We start from the raw sequence: 23,474 nt of genomic DNA on the forward strand, positions 1-23,474 counted from the left end.
TGCCAACCGAGGTTAGCTAAGAATTCATTAAGCTGTAATCCCTCACCCACAAAAGTATCATCACTTAAGACCCTAAATATTAAATCAATAGATTATCACACCTAAACAAAAGATGATGTTCAACCTCCTTTTCATCATCATCTTTCCAGTACACACACCTGCACATGTACATCCCCTCTGGTTTGTGTTGAAAAGCTTACATGATATTATCATTTCATATGAGTTGATAGTCTGAAATATGCAAATGGAAAAAAGGCATGCAGAGCCAATAACACATTTCCCTCTTGTTTTATTTTTTAGGTGAATACATTGTTATGACAGTTCACTTCCATCTCAGAAGGAAAATGGGTTATTTCATGATCCAGACATATATCCCATGCATCATGACTGTGATTCTTTCTCAAGTTTCCTTTTGGATAAACAAAGAATCCGTTCCAGCTAGAACTGTGTTTGGTAATTACAATCTATTTTCTGGGCCTTTTTGTTACCTGTCCTCCTTTAGAATTTTGCTTTTAGAATGAAACTTTCCCTTAAGATCATCATTTTAGCATTTTTCTGTCAGGATGAGTGTTGTTCAGAATTGTTTTTTGTATTTACATTTGTCTAGCCAGAAATAAACATTAAGGTTATGCATATGTTTAGTCCTTGGGGCTCATGTTACCTTTAGGTATTTGTGTGAAAATACTATTGGAAGCCCTCCTGTTGGAGTCATATTGAATTAACCTCAATGAGAACCAAAAGTGTGAAGGCCAAATGTACTTCTGAACGTAATTTTCCTTTCAGTGATACTCTTGGCTTCATAGCCTAATGCTGTGTAATTTAATTGAAATTTGTATCTAGATGTTAAAATGAAATACACTGGGCTGCAATTTGCAAAGAAAAGCTTAAAATAAAACGAATAAAATTCATGGTTGAATGATTATGTGAAGGCCTGCAATAATTTGGCTTTAAATGAAAGGAAAAAAAATAACACAACCCTTGAATGGTTTAAAAATGCAGTGAGACAAAAGATTTCTTATATTTTCGGTTTATTGTGTTCCTTATTGTTGTTGTATTTTCATATTGGCTTATATTTTGGTTTTCTGCAACATATAATGCTCAAGTTACTTGAATCTGGAGAATTACAATAAGGTTTTTTTTTATAAACCCTTAATTTTGGTGTATTGTCTCATAGGTGGAAGAGTGGTAAGGGTGGGCAATGGGGGTCAAGTGACTTGCCCAGGGTCACACAGCTGGGAAGTGGCTGAGGCCGGGTTTGAACCTAGGACCTCCTGTCTCTAGGCCTGACTCTCACTCCACTGAGCTACCCAGCTGCCCCAATTACTATAAGTTTTAATAACAACTTTCTACATATGATCATTGTGTAGTGGAAAGAGCACTGGCTTTGCGATCCAAGGACAGGACTTGGGTTCAAATCCTGCCTCTGATAACTATCTCTTTGACTGTGGGCAAGCCATTTTGTTTCTCCTGACTTTAGCTTCTGTTTTCATCAGTAAAGTAATGGAGTTGGATGAGGTTGCCTTTGAGGACCTTTTTAGTTTCAAATGTATAATCTTAAGATTAATCAGATCTGTTAAATACTAAGGTAGATGTTAAAGGGATTTTAAATTATAAAGCTTCTGATTTTTCACTGTAATTGTGCATTACTATAGCCAAGTAGATAGAGGTGGCAATGTGGAGGGCAGCTGCCATGGGATGCACCCTGGACCGGGAGTGGGTGATGCTTGTGTGACCCCTGGAGCTCCTGAACATTTTTCCGCTTTTCCACAAAAGGGGTCAGGGGATTGTTAGTGTAGGGTCAGAGCAATCATCTTATTTTGCAGAGCACCTCTGCAGTATGAAGTGAATGTTTCTGGAAATTGCGAATATGCAGAACTCTCCCTGTGAACCTCTGAATCCTGAATTAGCATTGTGAAGCACCCAGCTTGCTCTGATACAGGCAGACCATGGACAGTGCCTGCACACCTTCAGCTAATTCTGAGCCAGATATGGGACCAGGAGACTTCTAGGAGATGACTTTATTGTGCCTGGGGGACAGGGCAGGGGAGCCTTGGAAATCTGCTGCTCCTTCTATCACCAAACACTTTCTTGGAGTGTTTTGGAGCTTCTTTTACTATCATGTGCTATTGTGGTAAGGCCAAAATAAGTACCTCAAACCTTTTACCATGCAAGTCTCCATATGGAAATAGCATTTCATAGTGGCTTTTCATCTCTGGAAAACGCTTCCACATATATTGTCTTTTTTCAGAAGCAACCAAAGAAACACGCAGAATAGGAGTCAGTGAAGATTAGTTATCAGTTGATATTAAAACCTCTATCAGTTGGCTGTTGCCACACACCTTCTTCTGCAATGATTTTTGGATATTCTTAGGAGAAAGGAAATGATAGCTGGTAGCTACCTTCAGTCTGTCAATGACTCAGATGATTGTCACTCTGCAACCTTTGCCCACCTTCTGGCAGCAATAATAACATTTCAGTTTTGGGAAGGCAAAAAGCACTTAGATAACAAGAAAAAAATTGGAGCTCATAGGCTCAGTCCCTGCTCTGGAGAAAGTTCAGAATGTCTGGATACAGTCTCAAGCTGTCTTGTCCCACTTGTTCGAGAGGAATTTTCTCAAAAAATGACCAATTGGAGAAGTGAGCTTTGAGTTTCCACAATGCTCATAGCTTTAGGAGTCTAAGAAACTAATGTGTTTAGAACTAACCTATTGGATACTCATATTCTGTGTAACCAAAAGGACTTGTTAGACATTCTGCACACAGAGTTTGCTTTAGGTGTTTTGGTGGAAACTTTTTATATAAAGTATATATAAGATTATTATTACTTAGCCCAACAATTTCTTTCCTTCAGTGTCTAAATTACAACTCCTCTCTTCACACTGATTTCTGCATTTCTACCTCTACCAGAGGATTATGGATTTAGAACTGGAAGGAAACTTAGTGAGATGTCTTCTAGTCCAACCATTTCATTTTATAGGATATTTGTTAGCCACATATAGTCAAACAATAGGACAGCTAGATGAGGTGGCACAGTGGAGAGAGTGCCAGACCTGGAGTCAGGAAAACTCATCTTCCTGAGTTCAAATCTGATCTCAGATAGTTACTAGATGTGTGATGCTGGGTAAGTCACTTACATCATCTTTGCCTCAGTTTCCCCATCTATAAAATGAGCTTCAGAAGGAAATGACCAACCGCTCCAGTGTTTTTGCCAAGAAAACCTCAAATGAGGTTGTCACAGAGAGTTGGACACTCCTGAAAAATAACTGTACAACAAAAATAGTCAAAAAGAGTGTCAGAAGGCAAAAAAGTACAAATACCCTTGGATGTCACTTTTCTAGGCCTTGTTTTCCCTTTGGTAAAAAAGAGGGTTTAGTGTAAATGACCTCTAAGCTCTCTTTGAGCTCCACCATTCTTTGATTCTAAGATTTAAAAATAGACCTGGAGAAGGGAACTTTAAACATGTGAGTAAATGTCAGCTGGCGGGCAGAAATGTGTTATCACACTGTTAAGATAATGTTACTTATTTCCCTTGTGACTGGTCAACCCATATTCACCTCTATGTACATATGGGCTTGTATTCACACTCTGGGCAAAAATGTTCATGTTCTGGATTCTAACTCGGGGATGGACACTGGTATTTATAGGTGCCAAAGAGGAAAAAAAAACACAAAAAAGCATACCATTATATTGAAATATCTGTAGGGTAGACAGAGGCTAACAAATGTCTTTGGACAGATGCACACCGACATCAGCCTTTCTGATGCCGAAAGAGGCATGGCTCCTATGGTTTGATTCTAATGTGGGTTGCTGCTTCTGCCTACTGCCCCGTGCAACATTTACTTGATGATGTGGTCAGGCAAATGCTACACTAAATTGATGTGTAATACATATGCCCAAGGACATGCTCAGTGTCACCCTTGATATAATAAAATTAGAAAGAGAGGTGTTTTTCCCTGGCTGAAAGGGGAATGATTTAAATATCTCAGCCTGTGTTAAAAATGCCATGCCCTTTGTTAATCTTTCAAATAGTCACCCAGAAGACAAAGACCATATTGGTTGAATGATTTCCCTCCTGCTTCCCCACTCCATCTCCTATCCCTTCCACTCATATTTTTTTCATTTAAAATGTTTATTTCTCCAGATTACATATTGATACAGTTTTCGGTGCAGTCAAGTTTTAATGCCCTGTCTATGTACACCAAAGAGACCTTGAAGAGTGGAGTATCCAAAGACAACTTGCCTTCATCAGTCATGTCACCTTTAGCATCTCCATTCCAATTATTGCTGGAATTATATTCCCCTTTATTTTACCTTGTTTCTGTAGAAAAAAAGAAAAGGTGGAAACTTCCCAAACTACAGTAAAAGGAATTGTAGACCATCTTTTCTGAGAGGAAGTAGTCCTTAGGGTGGCATACTCTAAGCCTTAAACAGGTTTTCAAAGCAATGAAGCTCATAGAAACACTAGTTTTTTAGTTTGTTTTCTTAGTCTATGAGTTTCTTTAAATCACAATAAAGTTGAAGTAGATGATTTCCCCTGCCCCTGATATTTCAGTAACAGAATAGTTTTAATAAAGAAATAAGCAATTTGAAGGGCTTTCACAACTATCTCCTTCCCACTGAGGATGCAGCTGGCTAATCTGGGTCGCATACTTGATTGTAGCTAGTTAGTGGGAAATAGTGGTGGAGGTCACAGAAAACCCTGTTGCTTCTAAATTTTAATTAAAGTGATGGTCTTTCACAAGATAAAAGACTAATTAGCCTTCATCTCCACATTATGGAGCTAGAAGATTTAAAAGCTATGGCAAGACATTTTTAATTAACAAAGTTGTCAGCATGACAACAGTTCTTTTCTGAACAGTGAAATATATCTTAGTTTCCTTTCAACTGTCAAGTTTTATGGACTTGTCAGTTTGTGGTTAAATAGGGAAACTACTCAAATTCCATGAAGCAATTATATGTTCATGTGAAAACCAGCAAAGTGAAGAGACTATGATATCCCAAAGATGTTTGTTTTATTCTGAAGGAGCATTTTGAGTTTTAATCACTAGTATTGATGATGATCTATAACAGCATATGAACTAATCTCCATTTCTCTTGAAAGCTTTAAAACTTATTTGGCAAAACTTATTTCTAGGGGCAACTAGATGACTCAGTGATTAAAGAACTAGACCTGGAGATGGGAGGTCCTGGGTTCAAATGTGGCCTCAGAAATTTCCTAACTGTGTGACCCTGAGCAAGTCACTTAACTCCAAATGCCTAGCCCTTAACTGCTCTTCTACCTTGGAACCAATACTCAGTATTGATTCTAAGACAGAAGGTAAGGGTTTTGTTAAAGTCTTATCTCTCAATAAAATTTCCTATTTAGCATACCTTATAACTCATCAAACAGATTTTTCTGCAATGTCTCTGAGGAGGCAGAACTCACCACCCCTAAGTGAGCCTACTCTATTTTTAGTCACTTCTTTTCTTTGAAGGGCAAGCTTGATGGCCCAGTGGATGGAGTGCCTAGTCTGGAGTCAGGATGACTTGAGTTAAAATTTAGAATCAGACACTTACTAGCTATATGACCCCGGGCATGTCACTTAAACATGTTTGCCTCAGTTCTTCAACTGTAAAATGAGGCAGAGAAGAAAATGGCAAACCAGTCCAGGCTCTTTGTCAAGAAAAAACTTTCAAATAGGGTTGTGAAGAGTTGGGCACAGCTGAAAGTCAGCAATTGTATAGAAGTTTTTCCTTATGTTGAACATAGCTTTGCCTTTTTTATAATTTCTAGACATGGGTCCTATTTCTGCCTATTGGAATAGCAAAGAACAAATGACTCTAAAACCAATTTGCCACTTCTTTCTTTGGTACCTTGGGATTTAGATCATGTGAATTAGGCAAATTGAATTCATCAAGGCTAGCCCTATGGCTTCTTATGATCTCCTTTCTTATCTTCATTATTAACTTCCTATTAGTAAGCCTTATCCTGTACTTTCCAGTACATAAGAGGAAAAATGAAGAGTTGAAAAGATTTGTCCTTTTTTTTGGTCATTGATTATACTCAAACCTTCTACTTCAAAGTGCCAGTCTTTTTTCTTCTTTGGTATTCTTTAATATGGCAAAAACAATACAAAAGAAAAACAATTGTTATCCTTAGTCTTCCTCAGCAGTCTCAGCTCATTCTCATTTTCAATATTTCAGGCACGATTCATATATGAGAATGCCATATTTTTGCATTCATCCTTAGTTACTTTTGCTTTCAATAATCCATATAGCTCTTTGAAAAAAATCTAAGTTTGTTGATGAATTCTCAGTGTATCCACATCAATCTCTTTAGACAAAACATTTCCCTTATTGTTTTTCTTTAATTCTTGGGAGCTTTTCATCCTACTTCAAATGATTTGCACTGAAGAATTTTCATCCGTGGTATCCTTCTACCTTTTTTCCTGAATTATGTTAAATCATCTTTTCCTTTAGACCAGACTGAGTTTTTGCCTATTCCTATGGCTTCTCCTTTTTTAACGATGAATGTTTTTAATTGGCTAACTGTTGCTTTCCCTCAGTTTAGCATTCAGAATACTTCCTTTACAACTCCAGCCCACCATTCCAGACTTACTTCAGTTTTTCCCTTCACATACTATATGTGTGTGTGAAAGCCCCAAAGACCTACATGCCATTATTCCATGAACCTCAACTATTCCTCTTCAACCCCCATACCTTCTCACAGATGAATTGCCATAGAGCTGAGTTTTCCCTGTGTACTCAAATAATCATAAATAAACATCTATTTACATGTTGTAAATCCACAATGGAATGGATCTTTCATTTTTGTCTTTGTGATTCTGGTACTTACTGATATATTCATGTAAAAATGCTTAATAAATTCTTGTTTAATTGGATTCTTTCTAAATCAGAATTTAATAAGGAATTGTAGCTTTCTCCCAAGATTACTATCAATAGGAAAGGCAATATGTAGAGCTCCTTCAGAGATAGGTTGAATCCATTATCTTCCTAAATACTGTCTATATTTCCTTGGGCTGGATACATTAGGCTTTGAACTTTTATAACCACTCCTCATTGTCATTGTGCTTTGCTTTCTTTTGGGTCTTATATAAAATAAGTTTAAATGGCCCATTCCTCTTTTGAGTTTATAATCTCATGAAATACTGACACAGTAACCATTAAAAAAGATATATAGACACATATAAATATGTAGAAATCAATGGCTATGAAAATTCAGGGTTTTTGTGTATGGCTTCTGGGAAATGTATATTGTGGAATTGAGACTGGACTGAAGAGACTTTTCTGAAGTATGCCATGTTTTCTAGTTTCTAAGGAATAGTATGACAGAGGAGGTAGGGTTTTAGGAACTAATTGAAAGAATATTAGTGGGGGCAGCTGGGTAGCTCAGTGGATTGAAAGCCAGGACTAGAGATGGGAGGACTCAGACACTTCCCAGCTGTGTAACTCTGGGCAAGTCACTTAAACCTCATTGCCTACCCTTACCACTCTTCTGCCTTGGCACCAATATGTAGTATTGACTCCAAGATGGAAGGTAAGGGGAAAGAAAGGAAGGAAGGAAGGAAGGAACGAAGGAACGAAGGAAGGAAGGAACGAAGGAAGGAAGGATATTAGTGCTTGTGTTACATTTTCAAGTAAGTTGTTAAGAATTTTGTCACTGCTAAAAAACACCATTTTTGTTCTCATCCTTTTAAAAATATAGTTGTCCATTTTATTCTGACAGAAGTTTTTTCCTTCCACTCCTTGGGTTGTTTTCTCTTTGTTATTAACTGGTAACATGGATCAAAAGTCATATTCCATTAATTATATATTTCTTCCTATACATGGATAGTCTTTTTTAAATGTTATCATGCATCCTCACCTTCAATTGTTTTAGAATAAAACTAAATGTTGTGGTTTTCTATTTCTTTGTTTTGAAGGTATAACTACTGTTCTGACAATGACAACTCTGAGCATCAGTGCCAGGCATTCCTTGCCCAAAGTGTCCTATGCTACTGCCATGGATTGGTTCATAGCTGTATGCTTTGCCTTTGTGTTCTCTGCCCTCATTGAATTTGCTGCGGTCAACTATTTTACTAATGTCCAAATGGAAAAAGCCAAAAGGAAGGCATCAAAACCCCAACAGGAACCACCTGCCCCTTCAGTTCAGAGAGAAAAGTGTTCCGAAGAACCACTTCAGGTATTTGATGCATTTTCTTTGTGGTCTGATCCTTAGTACCAAGATTACAGTTTGGATACCCAGTGCCTACCAGTGTATCATTTTAAACCCAGAAAACAAACAAACAAACAAAAAACCCCCACAACTCTGCCCTTGTTGGGAAGCTTGACAAACTGAGGCCCAAGATAGAAAACCAAAGGGAATGAACAGTTATACAATGAAATATTCAGTTCAGTCATATTTATTAATTGCTATGTGTTAGGTAGAATGCTAGGTGCTTGAGACACCAAGAGAAAAAAATAGGGAGTCTCTGCCCTGAAGAAACATATTTTCTTTTGAATGAAACATCATGTACAGAAACAAATAGATGCAAAGCACAGTAGATCCCCCTTATCTGTGGTTTCAGTTATCTTCCATCAACCTGAGGTGCTGGAAGTATGCCTGTGGCAGTTTTTTGCTCCCAACCTTGATCTCATCTATTTCCACTTATACCTTTTTAAGGATTTGTGTGTGTGTGTGTGTGTGTGTGTGTGTGTGTGTGTGTGTGTGTGGAGTGGGAGGCTATGGAGCAACCCAACGGAGGGGCAGGAGTGGGGAAAGGGACCACCTATGTATGTGAGGGTTTCAGCCATTCATGGTAAATGTTGAAATGTATCCCCCATAGATACAGGGGTCTTACTTTAAGTACATTAAAAGTAAGTTCAGAGCAATACAAAGAAATGGGGAAATTATCCTAAGGAGAAGACTCCAGGAAGTAGATTATCTTTTCCCATTTGCAGAATGGAACTGAAACTGGTAACAGAGGAAGAGTATGTGAAGGGTATTGCTACGTGGGTCTCAAGGGGTTCTGCTAAATGTGGCCTGTATGATCACAGTGCCTGGTACGTTTCCACTCATTGCTTCATCACTGTAGGGCACCTGTGGGCAATTTCTCTCTCCAGCCAAGCAGAATTCTTGATGGAGTAGAGAATGACTATGGATGCAAATGGGAAGTAATGACTACTTTGCATGCTTAGGAGAGGAATTAGTTCTGTCCTGTGCTCTAGTAGATACAGTATCTGCTTTTATATATCAATTCAGGGTTAATTTGATTTAAGCAATATATATTAAGTACTTACCAACTGTGATATTCTGCGCTAGGCATGAGAGATACACATATGAAACAAAACAGGGTGTGTCCCAAGGAATTTAGAATGATGTGGGTTATTATGTGATAATTTCATTTAAAAAATGAGCTCAATATGTTTCTAATACTGTGAAACGAAATGACACAAAACTGAATTTCATTACAGGGAAGTAGAGGGAACATTGAAAAAAATGTTAGGAAACAAATGCCCAGAGAAAATTGTGATGCATGGATAGTATATATAGAAAATGTAGAGCACTGAAGATTTGAAAAGTCTTGAAAGATTAGGTATATGGTAAAAGACTTACTATTGAAGATGGTATATTGTTATTGTTATTGTCTTGCTCAATAGAACTTTGTTGCACCTGTGTGGAACTTAAAAGCCTTTCTCTCTCATGTAAATCAGAGATATTCATTCTTGTGATCTTGTCTACATGAGCATAATTTTATAGGCTACTTTGATGTTGATAGAATCCCTAGAATATTTTAAGTTTTTGTGGAAAAAAAATCCAAGATGGCATTTGCTTTGTAAGCTTTGAACTTTTTTTAGAGAGAGCATTGCACAGATTGGACATACTTGAAGTACAGATTAATAACTGCTGGTGTTACCAAGCATTTTATTTTTCCTTTGGCTCTCTGATTTTATTTTCCACTTGCTTTATGTGTTTGGGAAATGTGAATTCAGTCCCAGGGAAATTAATGAATAGAGATTTGGGACAGGTAAAAGTTCTTACCTAGCCAAATTAGTCTTCAAAACCTTTTATGAACAATGAGATTAATTTGATTTGACTGATAGGCAGTGGAGATTTCTAGACTTCCTATGCAACATGATGCAAAACAGGATAAAGCCTGCAATGAGACACTAGGTCTAATGTAGTACAAAATTAATACATAAAGGCATATAGAATGTGATTGATACAGGTAAAGATAAACTGACAAATGAGGTAACGACACTTCAATACTTTTGTTACTCCAAAGTACAATAGCTGACATTTATCTAGTGCTTTGTGGTTCACAAGCTCCTTTCCTCACAATGACCCTGTGAGTTAAAAACTACAAACATTTGTTTTTGCGTAGCTAGTGTGATTCTGTCAGTATAGGCCAGGGAATACTTGCTGTGGAAATTCCTTCCATTAGTACAAACCAGATCATCAACTCTTTAGTGTAGATTCATAGAGGATTGCTTAGACCCTTGAGAGGTAAAGATTTGCTTATGGTCACCCAGGATGTTATCAGAAAATGGAAATATCTCAGGTCTTCCTGACTCTAAGGCCAGTCCCCTCTGTCACTCACTATGTCACTATATCTTAGTATAAATATTTTTTCTTATTATAGGTGAAACTGGTACTAAAAAAAAATAAATAATGACTCACGTAGAGTTGTACCACTAGTTCATATCTGAGCATAGACCAAGACCAAGTTCTCCTAGTCATTAGACCCATATTCTTCTTATTACTTTACTTTGTCTCTCTAATTTTGGCTAAGACAGTTTGCACTAATAGGGAGGATACAGGAAAGTAGAGATGCTATTGAGTGTTACTGAAGCATGTTTACTTTATGAGACAGCAGGTTTGAAATACGTAGTCCTGTAAACTTGAAGACCACTCCTATATTTTCATGTTTGGAACACACAGTGAGTCAGAGATAATTACTGACAAATTTGCGTAATGTATCTAAATTATTCATATGCATCTTACTTAGAGTTGTGTGGCATGGGGATGATACCCAGCGAAGAAACGTATTTGGGCTGTGCTAATTTTTACAAGTTCTAATTTTATTTTTGTAAATACAATGCTTAATGTCTGTTCAATTCTTGTTACACTTTTTTCATGCTGTAATTTTTTAATTTTTTCCTAATCATGTAATCCACTTCTGATTCTAATTGGGATTAACTTTTCACGGATGAAGACAGTTACACCTTAAATATGGGAATGCATTGACAATTATATCCCTCCAGCGCAGGGTTGGGTATCTATGATTCAGTGTTCTGCTTAATCATTTTGCAGTTTCTTAAACCTCACTATACTGATTTACCAATAAAGAGAATATACACAAGAAAGATCTATACATATATGTACATTTATATGTACATGTACACACACATACAAACATATATATATATATATATATATATATATATAGATAGATAGATAGATAAAAAGATAGATAGATAGATAAATTTGTGATGGCAGTCTTCATTTTTTTGGTTGAGCCTATAATGTAGATGGAAGATTAGACTTCTGTTTTTTTCCTTGGGAGCATAATGAGAAACAATGGGTGGATATTGGAGATGAGTAAATTATGTTCAATTTAATTCAGCAAAACATTTATTAAACAACCATCAGATACAAAGCTTGAATCTTCCTAACAATTAACACTATTGAGAAGTAGTACTGACACTTTGGAATGTGTAAGGTTTCCCTCCATTTCATCAAAGACTAGATGACTCCTTGTTGGTAGAAAGTAATCTTGTTCAGGACCAGGGTGAGGTAAGGTCATTGTGATCTCTTCCAGCACTGAGAGTATGTGAATCTGTTTTTCTGGAACTTAATTCCTAGTATGATGTAAAAGATCAGAAGGACTCTAGTAAATTGAGTATCATCATATTGGAGAAAGATCCTTGGCTCTGAAGTCAAAAGACCTAAGTTTGAATTTCTATTTTTGTTTCTACCTTTATGACCTTGGGCAAGTGACTTAATCACCCTGACTCAGTTTACTTACCTTTTTAGTTCAGCATTGGATTAGCTGTTCTCTGAGGACCCTAGAAGCTTTAGATATGATTCTTAAAATCCTTGGAGGATTTATGGTGGAGGATGGACATAAATTAAACAAAATGAGAAGGCACAGGGTGCTAACAGAGCTTTTATAATCTTCATTGGTAAAAATAGTATCCTGCAAATGGAATTAAAAAAATCACTAAACTATCACTCCACTGATAGAATCAAATAATTAGCATTTTTAATTTATGGCACAAAATATATAGTAGCATTGCCTATTTGTTATTCATTGACTCTCTAAGGAGATGGATTTCTTTTTTTTTTTAAACCCTTAACTTCTGTGTATTGGCTCCTATGTGGAAGAGTGGTAAGGGTGGGCAATGGGGGTCAAGTGACTTGCCCAGGGCAACACAGCTGGGAGGTGTCTGAGGCCAGATTTGAACCTAGGACCTCCCATCTCTAGGCCTGGCTCTCAATCCACTGAGCTACCCAGCTGCACCAATAGATGGATTTCTTAATATGTAATATGATAAAGGTAAGGGTAGTTAAATGAAGTGGTAGAGTGGATAGAGCTTATGGGCCTAGAGTCAAGAAGACTTGAATTCAAATCTGACCATAGATACTAGCTGTATGACTCTGGTCAAGCCACTTAACCTCTGTTTTCCTCAGTTTCCTCATCCATAAAATGAGGATGAGAATACCTACTTCGTGTGGTAGTTATGAATATCAAATAAGATAATAATTGTAAAGCACTTAGCAGTACCTCACACATAGTGAGTACTATGTAAACATTAGCTCTTGTTGTTACTATTTTTATTGTTAGAGTGGATTTATATGTTACATGCTTCTTTTATATACAAAAAATGACACAACTGATCCACTTCCAGTAGAACTTATATCTTTTACATACTAATAGGGATAGATTTGCATGACACATGCCCCTGACCCTCTTGAGACCAATGACCCATATTTGTGACTTCTCTCTGACATTTGATGCAATTTTTTGTTTTTGTTTTGGGAAAAAGAAAATATGAATTTGATCGTAATTAAAATGTGATTTCTTTCCTACTTGCTCTGTTCTTTGGGGCTTATTTCCTGTCTTGTGAGCCTTTAGATAGCATGGCTGCATTTCATTATTTTTCTAGCTACCATTGAAAGAGAAAGAAAGAAAGGAGGTCATGAGCATGCCTGCCATTCCCACCCTATTCACAAAGTTCTGATTGTTTTTATTTTATGCCAGCAGCCAAGAAATAGAGTCAGGTGGAAGGAGGAGGGAAAGAAAGGAAATGGACATAATAGATTCTGAGAGGCATTGGTACTTTCTGTCAGTTTGGGGTTAAACTTGCCATACTGTTGACATCGGGGTGGTATCACTGAAACCTCCCCTTCCTACTTAACATTCTTAGCTAGCCTGGAAGTGTCACATAGGAAATGGACTGGTCAGATAACATTGCTTTCTATTTTTGTTCTTATGAGAAAGGATGAGGAGAGGGCAAGAAACATGAAGGAGGGGGATGGGCTGGTCTTTCTGAGCCCATAGAAACTGGATAGGGAGTGAAAGAGGATAATAAGAAGTCTGAATGGATACTGTGCCAAGATACTGGTACTGAATAGTTTTCCGATTTCCCTTGGTGAGGTTTCAGTTGGAGAATTACACATGCAATGAGTAAGTGGACTTTGGTTGTGGAAAGAAAGGCAGATATCCTTGGGCCATAGTAGCTTTGGTTTGAAGAAGCAGAGAAGTATGGTCTTTCTACAATCTTTGGTCATCTTTTTTTTTTCATCCAAGTGAGAGTGACAACAAAAGACATATTTTCCATTGGTAGCTTCTGTACTGACCTATGTCTACTATTTTCTGGCCAAACCAATTTCTTTTCTAATCACTTCTCCAATCATGGATGGTTAAGAGAAAAATTCATGCCTACCTAGGGATCTTTGAGCCTAAGAGAAAAAAATTGGCAATCTGAAGTTCTAAACTCACCAAGATTTTATTCTTTCCCCAGAAACATTCCTTTTGGAAACAGAGACAGGTGTTTCTCAGCTTTCTTTGAGTATATAGGAATTATGGTACCAGTTTTCAGCTTTCTTTTTTAAAGCAATGACAGAATACTCCAAATCACCTTGGGCAAAAGTAGTGGCTTGCTTTCTGTTCTTTGAAATGTTACACCCATCTTCAGTGTTACCACTCCTAAATCACTAATCAGTTATTGTGCTGAGTCCTAGGTAGACATTTTTTTTGCCACAGTCAGCCACAGGAAAGCTTTTGTGTGCTTCTGGGGAAACTGAGGAAATAAGTTGGTGAAGGGGAAAAGTGATATGTGTCAGAATGGAAAGTGGACGTTTCATATGTTCTTTCAAGAGTATCCTTATTTTTCTAAAGATAGTGTGAATGGGTGAATCCCACTCATCTCCACTGCCTCCAGATGCCCTGTCAGGCTTCAGCTGGCAGTGAAGTGGCAACTTTCATTGGATGAGGAGAGCACTGAGTTTAGCTGTGTGGCAGGCTGACAAGAATAATAAAAAGAAGAAGAAAAGAAAGGCAGAGAAAAACACAGAGAAAAGCAGGTTGAGAATAAATGAAAGGGTTGCTGGAAAGAACTGTTCTGGGGATTCTATGTATGAAGTATGACCAAAAAATAATGTGACTGATTTTTCACAAACACACCAAAAGTTATACATCCAATGTATATCATCCACTTTCCATTAAATAATTTTAGAGATTATGCACACGTACTATAAAAATTATTTTTAATTATTTGAGCATTGACATATATTACCAAAAATGAACGTTACCATACAGACCAGCAATAAAAGGGATCCTATATTAAACTACTAGCCCCTTATTTCATACATCTTGCAGTTTATAAAAAGGAAATTATAAAACAAATTTCAACATCTTATTGGCAAAGCTGTCCTATTTGTTTTTGCCTCTGAACTTCCTTATGTGCATTTAAAAATGCTTTATATATTTATGTATATATAATTGTTTCATTTTAATATGCACTTATTCCGTTGGTACTACACTTGCTCATAACAATTTTAGAACTGGATTTCTTATTTTGGAATTTCAAAGCCTCTTTTGAACATGCTCAATTGTAGCAAATCTTTCAGGCAGTGATTGGATTTTTGGAAAAAAGCCCAAAGTCATTCAGAGACAAGAATAAGGAATAAGGTGTGTAATTAAAATGTATAATATTTTATTTGGTTTAAAAAATGAACTGTGATTGCAAAGTATTCATTTTTTGTTTCTTTGCCATCTAAATGGCTCTGAAGGCAGCTAAACTGTTCCAACTTGTCTCTCAAGGTGATGAGTTTGAAGGCCAACTCATAATTGCTATATAAAGTCACATCTTTGGGAGTATGCCTCTTTTGAATTGCTTCTTCATTCTGTGTGGCCTCTACTTCTTCTCCTTAATGTGTGGGTGGTTTATTTAAAGGAAAAGTATTGATTTCTTTACAGATTCACATATTTTCCAGCACCTAAATGTGATACAGAATAAGAAATAGTCATATTTCAATGCCTGCAAGCTGCTTTTCCAGGCCATCCATGCTCAGGGCTTTGCAAAGAGAGACTACACCAAGGGGAAAAAAACCCAAAAAACCAAAAACAGAATTGCAGCTTTGAGGTGTTGTTCATCTCAAGTAGAGCTTAAAACAAAAAGAGAAAAACCTCAAAAAGATTTTTAATCCTGAAGTCCTGACAATAACTGAAATATTCTCTCGTTGCCATTTTCTCACCCCTTCTACAGACCAGTTTAGTGACCATATTTAGATATTCTTTTTTTTGCCATTTAAAAAAAATTCAGTTCCATTTAAAAACTAATGAAAATCTTTGTTCGATATTTTCCCTACTACTGCATTTAATAAAATAAAAAAGAAAGGAAACCAATTCTCTCAATATATAGCTGTGTAATTTTGCAAAATAAATTCTCACATTGACCATGTTCAAAAATGTGCATCTCTCTCTCTCTCTCTCTCTCTCTGTCTCTCTCTGTCTCTCTCTTTCTGTATTTTAAGTTTATCATCACTCTCTCAGTAGTATGTTTCATCAGTATTCTTTGTACTAAGTATTTAGCATCATGTCGATTAGAGTTTTAAAATCTTTCAAGTTATTTTTAACTTTGTTATTGTTGTATAAATTGTTTTCTGTTTCTGCTCACTTTGCTCGACATTAGTCCATAAATTCTTCCCAGTTTTCTCTGAAATTGTCCATTTCTTCTTTTTAATGTCACAATGATGTTCCATTATATTTAGATACCACAATTTTGTTTTGCCACATCCTAATAGGAAGGCATTTACATAGTTTTCAATTTTTGTTTATCATGGAAAGAGCTGCTAAAATACATTTGAACATATAGATCATTTCCACCTTTCTTTAAAGTATAAGCTACAAAATGGCATAGCTGAATCAGCTGGCAATGGCTGTTTTTAAATAGCTTGTGAAAAAATAAACTGGGAAATACATTCTGGAATAAAAACATAAAATTATTTACATACTTTTTTCCTAGGAAGGAATCCATATTTTCCTTCCACTCTTCTTGATCTGTCTTTTGTTAGAGGCAGTCTAAGATCACTAGGTTTGAAAAGAGCCTGGTTGGAATTCTGGGCTAGCCACTTACCATCAGTGTGATTCTCTGTCTTAGTTTCTTTTATCTATAGATTGGGGATAAGGGGAGTGATGAATTTAGTGAACTCTAAGGCTCCTCCTAATTCTAAAATCCCATGGTGAATTTAGAAAACTTTAGATACCAGCTTTCTTCAGTGCTTTGGGGTGGCATTCTCTATATGGTGTTTAGCAACATTATCATTATTTAGCATTCCTCAGAAATATGTATGGAAATAGCTTTGGGTATTTAAAAGATACTATGAAGTGGTAAATGGGTAGTAGCAATGGACACCTTGAGAAACTCATATGGCTTCTGAGAAGCTAATATGCACCCTGACTTTGTCTCTTCTCCAGATCTACTTATTACCTCAGATAATCTGATAAGGACAATTTAGTTGATAAGGAAATAATGGGACACAGGAGTTGTCTTTTAGCTCATGCTTCCAGCTCTGTTTCCAGGAGCATGGAGTTTATTATATATATTTCAAGACTCATTTTACACAAAAGAACCCTCCCTAAACTTCGCAGATGCACAGAAGTTACAAATTATGTCATATCAAAATACAAAAGGTCTCATTGGCTTCAGAATAGAACAAGGTCAAGGCTGAATTTTGACTGGGTTCTTATCAGAAAGCCAAGTCAGGAATATTTTTCTCAGGGTTGAATTGCCCCTGCCAAGGTTTTGGCCTTGGCTATACCAGGCAGCTACATTCCTGGCCAAAGGGGGAGAGTGTTAACCTCTTAAATTCAGGTTTGCTAGGAATTTAAAGCTTTTCAATAAGGCCACAATACTTTTCAATAAGAAATCACAAGGATCACAAAAGGGGTCAAAAGAGGAGTCTCAGATTTTTATCTATTCTCTTATTGACTTCCCAGAGTCTCTGTCTCTGTCTCTCTCTGTCTCTCTCTGTCTCTCTCTGTCTCTCTCTCTCTCTCTCTCTCTCTCTATATATATATATATATATATATGTATATATACATATATATTTATATAGTATCACTTGGATTCTATTATTATTCCTCCTCTTTCATACCCTTACTGTGTCTCTCAATGTCTACAACCCAAGTGGTATGGGACATTTAGCTTTTAGCTTCATTGGTAGAATGAAGAGCATAAAGAGGAAATTTTTAAAATGGTATTCTGAAACAATTTTTAAAAATCACCTGATATATATATACTATACTATAGGTTCATAGATTTTGAACTGAGAGGGAATTCAAACACCAAAAAGATTAACTCCTTTATTTTGCAGAAGACAAAACTTAGTTGTAAAGGGGTCATGTCACTTGTACAGGTCCCACAGCAGTCAAATGCCTGAGATAGGGTTTGAACCCAGATTTTTGTAAATCCAATCTAGTTCCTGATCCATTATGGCTCACCGTATCTCCATTATATGGCTGTCTGTTCTACCTCACGAAATCAGATTACTGACTATGGACTTTAAAATATTTCTAATAGCTTCACTGCAATTCTACCTAGAGCCACAGGTAATAAGTAATAAGAGGTATTAAGTGATAAATTGAGATTTCATAGGATCTTGTAAGTGAGCAGTACTTTTTTTTAACCAGGTAGAAAAAGTCAGAGAAATGTATCTTTGATTTAAAGAGTGAATTCCATGAGGTTTGCCATAATTCCATTAATGCTACCAAGTATGTATTAATTCCAACCATAGTCATCATTATCACTTTCTCTTCCTCTTAACTATTCCCATTATTTTCTACTACTCTCCATATCACTAGGCTAATTGAACATGAGCACATAGTAAATATACTCTGACCTTTCCCTGCAAATGTAAAGTCTCATGAAAACCAAATTAAATGGAATATGCAGGAGAAACTGAATATATAAAAATCTCTTAAGGCCTGCTGTTGGATTTCCTCTGGGTATTCCTTGATTTTTTTTCCTTTCTGATCTTATGGGTGAATAGAATTCAGGATTCTAATTATTTCTTTTAGAGCCCTAGAGAGGCAGAATCAAATAGATCCAGAACAGCTATTCTCCAACTTTTTGATATCAAGATCCTTTTTCATTCTTAAAAATTATTGAGGACCTCCAATAGCTTTTTCATGTGAATTTTTTCAATCAATAATTACTTTACCATAAATTAAAACTCAGTTAAATGTTCATTTATTTATTTATTATTTATGGAGTGAAAATAAATATATTATGTTAGCATATTTTGTGAAAAAGTATTTTTCAAAACAAAAAATTAGAAGAGTGGCATTGACTTAGATTTTGCAAATATCTTTAATATCTAGTTAATAGAAAACAACTAGATTCTTTCTATTGCAATATGTTGTTTTAGCTGAGCAACATGAAGAAAATCTAAATACATACAGATATATAATTGGAAAATGGAAGCAGTATTTTAATAGGCAAATAATGAGTTAGTATTTTTATGAAAATAGTCTTGACCTAGCTGACCCTCAGAAAATGAGGAACTCTGACAAATAAACAGGCCGCACTTTGAGAACTGCTGGGTTAGAGAGTTGGCCTTGGAGTTAGGAAGGATTATGTTCAAGTCCTAACTTTGATATATACTGGACCTTTGATGGTAGATGAATCATCCATTCTTCATATTTGTACTCTCTGTACAAAGGACAGTACCTGAAATATAGTGTTTAATTTATACTACAAATTACATATTTTAAGGAAGGGAATTTCTATTTTGGGAGGACATTAAACTGATGACATTAAAAGTTCAGAAAACACACTTACATATATACCCCCAAAACTTATAGCTCTGACTTGATGACTTATAGAATAGGTTTCTTGGATTCCATGATTAATAGGAAAGGTTTTCAGACTCATACATCCCATTTGATGAACAAATCAGAGTCTGATACTCTTGTATAACTTGTGCCCAAAGGGTACTTTTATACATGTTGACTAATTGCCATTCATTTTCTAATGCTGGCAATTCTAACTTCTCAAATAACTGACACCATTACATTTTCTGCCCTTCATATGTATTACAGAATAAGGAGGGAAGAATTGTTCTTTTCCCATTAAAATCAAGAATAGTTATTTTTATTTCAAATGTTAATTGCTTACATCAACTGTACTCTCCTTTTCCTTCTAGTTTTTCTACTTTTTCTTTCTTTCCTTCTCTCTTATTTCTCCCACTGGGGGAATTTAATATTCATATAGATATTGCCTCAAACTCCTTAGCCTCCCAATTGCTCAGTCTTTAAACTTCATTACTTAGTCCTTTGCTTCATTTCAGCAATACATAGGGACGGGCACATACTACATACAGCTTTACCTACAAATGATGAACTTCCCTAATTAGAATCTCTTTCATTCCATTATCTGACCCTAACCCATATGCTTTTACTCTCCATGATCCTTAACCTCTCTTATAATTATACCTTGTCTTTCATCAAGACTACCATTCCTTTTACCTCTTAGTACTTTGTCAAGGAATTATTCTTGCTCTGACTTCATTTTCTTCTTTTTCCAATCTCAGTAGCTGGCCATTTCAGCTCTACAGTCCACTGCTCTTGAATCCATTGTTCCTTGTCCAATCATGCCTCTTCTCTTGCTAAAACCTCAGCCCTGTATTACTTCCACCATGTATTTCATTTGCTTCAATTTATGAGCCACTGAACACAACAATTGTACCTAATGGTTTCAACAACAAAAAATAATGTTGTTCATTCTCAACTGAGTCATTATTATAGCAAGGCTTTTTCTTTATTCCTCCCTAATTGTTTCCCTTTCTTACTCCCCCATAGAAGCTATTCCAAGTCATTTCTTCTTCTCTGGAGCTTCCTATTTCCTTCTTTCAAAGTGGAGGATTTTATCTCTTTATTGAGAAAATTGAGGCCATTGTACATGACTTATCCTTTCTCATTTTCTCTTTAACTCAAAAACTTTTGATATAATTTCTCAGTCTGTCCTCCCAGTTTCTGACAAAGGGGTGGACCCTCTTCTTGCCAAAGCCAAACCCTGTACATGTGCAATTGATCGTAGCATCTCCTAGATCCTCAATCAGATTTCATTCTCAATCATCCCTCTTCTCCCCAAAATCTCCAATACTCTTAAATGACAAATCCTTCTCAGTTGCTTAGGAATGTGAATGAGTATCCCAGATCTAGTCTGTCTTTTTCAGCCATCCTCCTAGAAAAAGCTTTCTATATTTGATGCTTTCATTACATTGATGTAACAATTTTTTTAGCCATTTTCCTAATTGATGGTCATTGGCTTTGTTTCCAGTTCTTTACTACCAAAAAATGCTGTTGTTATTATTTTCTTTGTGAGCTCTCTTCTTATCAATGACTTCCTTGGAGTATGGGCTTAGGAATGGAATATATTTACATAATCCAATTCCATTACAAAATGTTTATTTTGATTTATAGCATCATGAAAAATACAATTATGTACTTATTTTCTCATAATTTTTCCACCATTGATTATTCTCATATTTTGTCATATTTATAAATTTGAAGAGTATGTGAATGAAACATTGGGCTTATTTTGATGGCATTTCTCTTATTATTAGAGATTTTGGAACATCATTTCATATGATAATGATTTGTAATTCTTCTATCAAGAACTATTTGTTTACAATTCATATCTTTTGACTACTTATTCATTGGGCAATGGCTTTTAGTTATCTATCTATATCACCTGTTTCTATATATCTATAACTATATACATGCACATATGTCAAAATATCTGTGCATATGTAGACATCCATACACATATTGCATGTTTATTCCTGAAGTTTTTATAATTAGAGTAAAACTATAAGACTTCTGGGATGTCTATCTATGTCTTAGATGTTCATGCATCTTGGATTCCAAATCCTTATTTAAGAAATTCGATATAAATATTTTCCCTTTTGGCTGCTTTCTTTACTTAGATACATTATTGTTTGTGCAGGAGTTTTTTTCAATTTCCTAAAGTGAAAACATCTTTTTTACCTTGAAAATATTATTTGTAATATGGGATGATTCTATGAATTTGTTATATGGAAAGATAATAGGAAAAACATTGGCAGTATCAGAACAAAAGATATCAATAAAACTTTATAAAAATATAGAAAAAAAACATTTCATTACAGCATTCTGTATGGAAGTCAGATTGTTAGATGTGAATGAATAAGGATGAAGCAAACATATCTTGTAAAGACTCTTTTTAAAAAATCAAGATACATCTCATCCCCCTTATAATGAAACCTCATTGATACCAAGCCCCATGATTTATTAATCTTTGCCTCCTCCCCTCCACACTGCAAATACTTTGGACACAATTTCTCGTACATAGCATGAACTTAATGAATGCTTATTTGACTGAGTCAAATTATAAATACACTCTTGTAATATTCCTGACCTGAGATTACAATAACTGATAGATTATAATGGTATGGATGTTTGAGAATGAATTAAAATTTCTTAAAATTGTCTAAATTTAATTCTGTGACTGGCTCTGCAGATAGTAGATAGGACCTTCAACCAAAGACCAGTAGTTGCTTGTATAATCTGTTTAGTAAATTGCTTGTAATTAATGGTCTTTTCATTCACACGTACCCAAAAAGATAACATGACCATCAGTAACGTCATCTTGAGGTCTATTCACCAGTAATAACCATGTAAATTTAAATGAACACAGTTAACAATTATGAAACTTCTCAAAATGTTATTTTCTTAGCACTTGAAACTAAGTTGATGTAGAGACACCATTCATACTCTCCAGATGGATTATCTCTGGGAGTTTAATGTCTTAGTGTATGATCTATCCTTTGAGCAACTTGAGAAAGGAATTGATTCCAAAGCCAAGTGCAGAGTTTGGGCCACTATTCCATGCTACCTCTCAGGCCTCTCAACATATTTCAACATATCTATAAAAATTTAGTGATATTCTTTAAATCTTGCAGGAATAAGGAATATGCAAAGCCAGTGCTGCTTCTTGCTACAGTATTCTGTCACTAGCTGTACCCTTTCATTACTGAGTGAATGCTTAATTGAGCTGTTATTCAAGTGCATGATTCTGATGGCATGATAGTCAGACTAGTATTTAATCTTTGGTGACGTGAGGGGGTGGGGTATTGTTTTTCTTGCCTCTCGAACACATTGCTCTTAAACATATCTTTATGTCGCCTGAAGTTGGGTCACATTCAAGTTCTCAACATGAGACCAAATCCTTCACATTAATTTCAACAAGCATAGAAATGACCTAAGGGCAAGAAATACCATCACAAATGCAGAAGAAACAGGCAATTATTTGTGGCTCATTTTGGTAAGCATTCCTTGGCAATGCAGCAGCTTAGAAAATATGATAAAAATATCACAGTGGTTCAGGATTTAGGTGGCTCAAAAATGATGGGCTGAAGCTCAGCTGAGAGATATATTTAGGAGCACTCCATTATCTTCAATGCTATACTGAATGGGGGTATAATGGGAACTGGATATATTGGGGGCAGAGGTCAAAGCTGACTCAAGGTGTATAGATTTTCTGGAGTATATGCATCACTGTGGGTTGTGTCTACACATCACCAACACATCCAAACAATATAATACTAAAATTAGATGACTTAGCAAGACAACATAGTTAAACGGATTGTTTGGCATCATTTAGACATTGTCTTCTTTAGAATCTCAACTGATCACTAACCCAATTGGGTAATTTTTGCCCATCACAACCTACCCAATTTCTTCTATCCAGTGCAATTCTCGTCCATACCTTTATGAAAGTAATCTAATTGCTTTTTGTAATTTGGGTAAGAAACTTTTCTTAGTAAAAATATCAATAAGTTGTATTTATATAATTCTTTAAGATTTAAATCATGTGATTAAGGGTCTTGTCTTTCCATAAATCATTCATCTACTTTATGTGATTTGTGTGAGTTAAAATCTTTA

General features: G+C 35.8%; 1 protein-coding gene across 3 annotated transcripts in view; it reads left to right on the forward strand.

Annotated features, from left to right (window-relative positions):
• The window catches only part of GABRA4 (gamma-aminobutyric acid type A receptor subunit alpha4), a 101,956-nt gene that overhangs the window by 32,690 nt on the left and 45,792 nt on the right, over positions 1-23,474 (forward strand). For 2 of the 3 annotated variants that reach the window (XM_044680032.1, XM_044680030.1), the window contains exons 7-8: positions 301-453; positions 7,923-8,182. In XM_044680032.1, coding sequence (XP_044535967.1) covers positions 301-453; positions 7,923-8,182 — 413 coding nt within the window. The remainder of the gene's footprint in view (positions 1-300; positions 454-7,922; positions 8,183-23,474) is intronic. The other variant, XM_044680031.1, reaches the window with a different exon arrangement.

The sequence above is a fragment of the Gracilinanus agilis genome, chromosome 6 (assembly GCF_016433145.1).
Source record: "Gracilinanus agilis isolate LMUSP501 chromosome 6, AgileGrace, whole genome shotgun sequence".
Taxonomy (NCBI): domain Eukaryota; kingdom Metazoa; phylum Chordata; class Mammalia; order Didelphimorphia; family Didelphidae; genus Gracilinanus; species Gracilinanus agilis.